The following is a 6,424-nucleotide window of genomic DNA, read 5'->3' as shown; positions in this document are numbered from 1 at the left end:
TTAAGATAATTATCTAGACTTAAAGAAATGTAATTACATCAGCTAATAAATGCTGCCCATGCTGTTCTGCAGTGGGAAAATTAGAAAGAAAAGTAGAAACAGAACACAATAGAAAGGCAGCCTTGCATTCCGTTCCTATAATGATCATCCACACTGAGGTGCGGTGAGGGCAGACGGCCACTAGGAGCGCCATCACGTTACGTTTGGCGGGCATTATTCGCGGCGCATGTAGCCCAGTCCCCGCTTATACTGTATGTAACTGTATTATATATTATTATCCTCCTCAGTGTGCATTCATCACCTTACAGTGCAACGGCTGACGAATGCCCCGCCCCTAGCCATGCTAGTCCCGCCCCTAGCCATGCTAGTCCCAATAGGAGCGGAGCACACAGGACTAGTAAACTTCTTAAGTTAAATGGGTTGATACTGAAAGGGGCGTGGTTACAGGATAGGTCACCTGGGCATTGTCCTAGCAACCGAATTTGAGATGGGGGGGGAGGGAGGGTTAGCTGCATGGGATGAATACTTCCGTAAATACGTGACGTCTGTGCCCGGGCCGTACCATTACCTTTAGTCATTGTTTATGTCTGTAACCCCCGAAGTGCCATCCCGTGTAAGGCGCACAGCAGCGGGTGGCATGTCACAGGGATAGCTTGCCGTGTGCTGGTCTCTGCTGTAGAGAAGAGCGTCTGTATCCTGTCACTGCCCACCCACCCATGTGCTGAGTGTGGTACAATCCGCTCCTCCCCCACTGATCAGCTGTAGCCTGTGTCTGTGCTGTGAGCTGGAGCTGAACGAAAACAAGAGACAGAGGACGGCTGTGAGTGAGCGCTCCTGCACGCAGTGACCTCCGGGACTCACACACAGAGACAGGCAGCAGCCGCCCACGCTGGGGGACACCCATCACAGTGCCCCGGCCTCATCCACGGAGCCCGAGCATTGCATGCAGGACATGAGCATCTGAGCCGGCTGCTCCCGGGGAGACGCTGCTGGGAGCCCTGCTATACATCCCGTGCAGCACTCACCGATTCCCGCTGCCTCCGTTACTGTGTGCGCGGTGTCGGGACTTCGCCGATCGTCCGCACTGTCCTCTATTATCAGCTGTTTCCTTCCCAGCACAGTGAGAGGTAAGCAGCAGCGTGTACTGTCTACCACCCCTACCGGGGACACGGGGGTATGACAGACCGAGATGTTTTCTCATACTGTAGGCTGTCGAGGAACTACAAGTCCCAGTACGCCTAACTGTACAAGAGAGGCACATGTAACTTCGTGGTGCTGTGTTCTGGAGTAAGCCAGCCCGCCTCACAAAACGTGTGTGTGTGTATATATATATATATATATATATATATATATTCACACATGTATCATTGACTGTGTTAGTCTCTATGCTGATGTCTGTAAGTCCCGGCTGGTAGTTTTGCCTTGTATGGTGCGGATGAGATGGGCCTGTCTGTGTCCTATCACTTTACACTGAGATCTCCAGTCCAGTTGTAACTTCTCATTTATGCATTACTTTATTATCTGGAGATTTCCAGACACATTAATGGGATGTACTGTTTGTGTGAGCATATATGTTAATATACACAGATGTGGCAAAAGTAATTAGAGCAACCCCAACAGGGGATTTTGTGTGTATGGAAACTGTTATTACCACCAGAAATTATTTTTTTTCTTTCTCTCATCACTGAGCTGCCCTATCTTTCAGTATTTTACACTGAAAGGGATCTAGCCACAACTTATTTTAACTTCTCGTGTCTTTTTACCTAGTACAAACAAAGCATGAAGTCCTCTTTATGGAAGGATTTTCCCAATCCAATTGCCAATTATCATGTTAAATGACTTATACTTGCTAAAGTCATATCCGCAATATATCTGGAGATTTATCGCTGTTCTGATAAGTCACACAACTTATTGAGTACATTTGCTTGATTAATATTACACTATGTAGACAAAAGTAATTGGACACTGACAGCAAATAGATCAATGAGATTTTATTGATGTCAGTACTTTGTAGGTCCACCACGTGCAGTGGTTACTGCAGACACCCTTCTTAGCAAATTGTCCACAAGTTCCGGGATAACAGCAGGCGGTATGCTTTGCCATTCCGCCCTTAGTGCCTGATTCAGAGACTGACGCTCTGACCAGAGCGCTCGCTCTGAATCAGTGCCCTCCATGAAAATGGAGCGGCCTCCTGGCCGCTCGCATAGCTGTGGGTGACCACCCACAGCATATGCGAGCGTCCATGATGATGTTCGCGATGGGAACGCCTCCGTCTGGCAGGCACGCCCACCAAAGGGGGCGTGCTGTCAATAAACATCGACAGCACGCCCCCTTTGGTGCGAGACCCGGAGCGATGGAGAGATCGTCGCTCTCCGGGTCTCGCGCATGCGCACGGCGGAGCTCCATCCGTCGTGCGCATGCGCAGTGGGGGAACATCGACCCGCTTGCGAGCGTCCTTTGCTCACGAGCGGGTCTGAATGACCCCCTTAGTACAGTGACCAACTGTGAAACTGAAGAAGGTCAAGTCGGCCTAGAACACACCCGTCGCTCCAATTGTCCCAGAGGTTCTCAGTGGGGTTAAGATCTGGACTCTGAGCTGCCCAGTCCATCCAGGTTACTGAATTTTCTGTATACCAGTCCAGGGTCACCCTGGAAACATGACAGGTGGCATTGCCGTCCTGATGAAAACATTTGTTGTTTCATGAGAACTGTTAGTGCATGGGCCTCCATACAAAGTGTTCTTGCAGAAACCGCCACATTAGTGGCCATTTGGAACTTGTGTGCAATGGTATGCATTTCACTTACGCTGAGGTGTCCAATCACTTTTGTCTACACAGTGTATAATGAGCCACTGTACAATGACTTTAGTAAAGCAATGTTTGACTATTGTATTCAGGAATGTTCTTACTGTACCAGGATTGTTCTTACTAAAAATCAGTAACTGCTAATTATAGTCTTTGGCTTTGAAGCAGCCACATTTTCTTTCTCATCTATTCCCTGCAGAGAGTGTATTAAAAGTTACTGAGTTTAGAATTAGCTCCTCTGTGTCAATGCTCTTAAAATAGCACCTGTTTACAGTTAGCAAGTACTGATTCTAGAGTATAAAGGGGGAGGAGGTGCTTATTATGATACTTGACCCCTTCTACTCTGTCTTAAGGGACCTTCAACTAGTGGGACCTTTTCAATGAGATCTGATTAATAAATAAGCAATTAGTGTATTTAAACTGTTTAAGTTGTCATAACTATGTGGCTCACATGGAAAATATGCTGGGTTTTTCTGTGTACAGTTGCTAAAATGCCGTTTAGTGATGAGAAACCACTTGGTAATGAGGACCAGCTAAGTGATTCTGATACATCACGGTTGTCAGAGAGCATGGCTTGTTCATCCAGTGACAGTGACTCTCCGAGGGAAAGTTTCACCAGCGACTCTTCAAGCAAACATGCTTCTCCTGTGTGTAAGTCTTTTATGGGTGATATCATAGTGTAATTGGGATGATGGTTTTTGCAAATGGTATGTAATCAATTATATTGTTATTGCCACACATGCTTGTTTCCTGTGTAGACACCTAAATGGAATGAGTTATTGTAGTATGAATAAACCGGTTTAGACACGTGTTTTTGTGTGGTTCCATTTATATACTGTTCCAAATTTGATAGGCCATTTCACTGCTGTTCATGAACAACAAGCGGAAAAATGTTTAGTCCCTTGGCTTGTCACAGACAAAGCCGTAGTCCAACAATACCAAAGGATGGTTAGGAGATGGCCCAGTGTTATTGACCTTAGTCAACGTAGAGTAGTAAAACAAATGTAAATCTGCTAAAACCCTATTAAATAAATGAATCCATAATGATGAAGTCAGTTTTGGTCCAGGCAGAAAACCTACAGATAACACAAAATAATTGATTAAGAGGTTTATGTATCAAGCAGTGGAGAAGTTGCCCATAACAACCAATCTGCTCCTACCTATTAGTTTTTAGACTGTACTTGATAAATGTTACTTCAAAGCTGATTGGTTGCTATGGGCAACTTCACCACTGGTCCACTTCTCCACGCTTTTCACTGCTTGATACATAAACCCCTTAATCAGGACTCAAAAACTCCAGCAATCCTTACTTTCCCAGATTAAAAACAAATAGGACATTGAATAGGATGGACTGCCTGTTCATATCTAGGTTACTCCAACACACAATTCTAGGCCCTTAATTAAAAATAAATCCTTGCTTTTTCCTTTAAAATAATATAAAATCTATGATAAATAGAATATTGTCAAATCCCTTTCATATTTCTGATGGGACAAAACAGGGGTGTCCACTATTGCCTTTAGTTTTTATTTTATGTATGGTAGAGCCATTAGGACCAGTCTAGACCATTAGTGGAGTTCAGGATGGAGAATCTGACTAAAAACTAGTACTTTTTGCCGGTGCCTTATTGCATATTATTGCGAATCCAGTGGTCTTGCCCGCTTTGTTTTTTGAATTCCAAAAGTTTGGCCATTTCTCAAACTTTAAAATGAATTACTCCGAATCAGTGACTGTCTTTCCACACAGAATACATAATGAAAGGCCTACAATATGCAATTACGTTTTGGTGCCATCACTGTCAAATGTAATACTTTGGCATACAATTAACCAAAGATATTGTACCGTAAATTTATAGAAATAAACAGATAGGTGCAGACGTCAACAGTTGGCAATCTAAAATCATTTTGGTGGATATGAAGAGTCCATATAATTAAAATTAATGTTCTTCCCAAAATCCTTTGTTATTTGCAGTCACTACTAAATGCTTTAAAGCACCTCCAAAAATTGTGAGATACTTTGTGGTGACACTGGTTATCCAAAATATAGAACCTCCTGCAATTACTCCTACCTTACAACACAGAGAGGTCTTCAGATCCTCCAATATACTTTGACTTTAATGTCACAACTCACATTACTTATATCAATACTTTCCCTCATAATTGAAAAATTCAGCAGTGAAACATTTTTAGTCATTAAGGACACTAGGGATCAGCTAGCTGCTGGATTCTGGAAGTATTATTTCAAGAAGTGACATTTAAAGGGGCAATTTTTTTCTTTTTAAAGGCAAACCAAATTTGCTTTTCAAAAAAATAAAATAAAATTTGACCTTTTTAAATCTACGGCCAAATCACAGAAATCTCTGCGCTTACTGCACCTGGCGTTCCATTACATTGGGCCCAATGATCTGTTTCCTGTGTGTGTGTATGTGTGTGTATATATGTGTGTGTATATATATATATATATATATTAGCGGACTGTTCCCTTGTTTTATCATGTAGCATCTGGTCATTTCTGTACTGCAGCGTTTTTGTGTTTATATTTCTTTTCTGCATTAGCAAGCCCACCAAAACCAACAACCTTTGATGAAATGATGTCAACGACAAGGAACCTGTCAAATTTATTACTGGCCCATGAAATTGTTGCAAATGAAAACTTCCATATGGATAGCATAGATCCTCCTAAAAACAGGTATGTCTGTAATGGTAACTTGGTCAATGTATGATCATTTTATTGCCAACATCAGAAAGACCTACAGTAACCGCTATTAAAATTGCCATAAACCATTCCTTTTGTGTAGATACAGGTATTTATTTCTAACTGTTCATGCAAGTCAGTTATACCTGTTTAGTTGTAACTTATTAGTTTTTTTTTTTTTTCTTTTAATCAAAGAAAAATAAAAACTCTTAAATGATAGACTGTATGTACTACATTATGAATGTATGAGGTAGTGTGTGCTTGCATAATTTCTAGTCCATGTTTTATTCCGACACATATGCTAAAATGCTGCTGGGCTTTTCAAGACATTTCTTAAAACATAAATAAATCTGGACGGATGCTGTAATTTGATTTGGATCACAATGAGGTCAATTCAAATAGGAGCAAGTGGGGAAAGCTGGCGTTGCAATGGGGTAGTAACACCGGTAACTGTAGTAGAACTATCCCTCCTCATGGCCCAATCTTACCCCTGACTCGTAGATTTTTGTATACAGGCTTACAGGGCTGTAAACTAAAATCCATGAATCCGATGGTACCATAAGTGAACATATAGCACTTGCTCGTGGGCGCGACACAGTCGCGACTAATTGAATTGAGCCCAATATGCAGAAACTTGTCTTGCATTTCATGAAATACCCCAAAAACTGGCAACATGCTGAAACAAATATTTGTTACACTATTTGCAAGCTTTTCATAAACAGGCTTACAATTTCAGCATAGGGTTACCATATATACAAAAAGTGACCCATTTTTATTCACTTATATGCTGTAAAATTTGGGTCACGTTAGTCCCACCCTCCTCTTTCATATAAGGTAATGTGTGGGGAAGATGATCCTATTCTGCTTTTGTGGTTTGTTAATGGAATTCCACGTCACTTTTGTGAGAAACTCTAGAACTTGTTAAATG

General features: G+C 42.1%; 1 protein-coding gene across 2 annotated transcripts in view; it reads left to right on the top strand.

The window, feature by feature from the left end:
- The first annotated feature begins 760 nt into the window (after positions 1 to 760).
- Positions 761 to 6,424, top strand: part of TCP11L2 (t-complex 11 like 2) — a 30,720-nt gene continuing 25,056 nt past the window's right edge. Inside the window, exons 1-3 of one of the 2 annotated variants that reach the window (XM_088465449.1) lie at positions 761 to 1,127; positions 3,288 to 3,455; positions 5,358 to 5,490. In XM_088465449.1, the coding sequence (XP_088321575.1) occupies positions 3,296 to 3,455; positions 5,358 to 5,490 (293 nt within the window). In that variant the 5' untranslated portion in view covers positions 761 to 1,127; positions 3,288 to 3,295. The remainder of the gene's footprint in view (positions 1,128 to 3,287; positions 3,456 to 5,357; positions 5,491 to 6,424) is intronic. The other variant, XM_088465450.1, reaches the window with a different exon arrangement.

Source organism: Taudactylus pleione, unplaced genomic scaffold (assembly GCF_031769625.1).
Source record: "Taudactylus pleione unplaced genomic scaffold, aTauple2 ptg001990l, whole genome shotgun sequence".
In the NCBI taxonomy this organism is placed as follows: Eukaryota; Metazoa; Chordata; class Amphibia; order Anura; family Myobatrachidae; genus Taudactylus; species Taudactylus pleione.
This window is presented reverse-complemented; position numbering and strand designations above follow the sequence as displayed.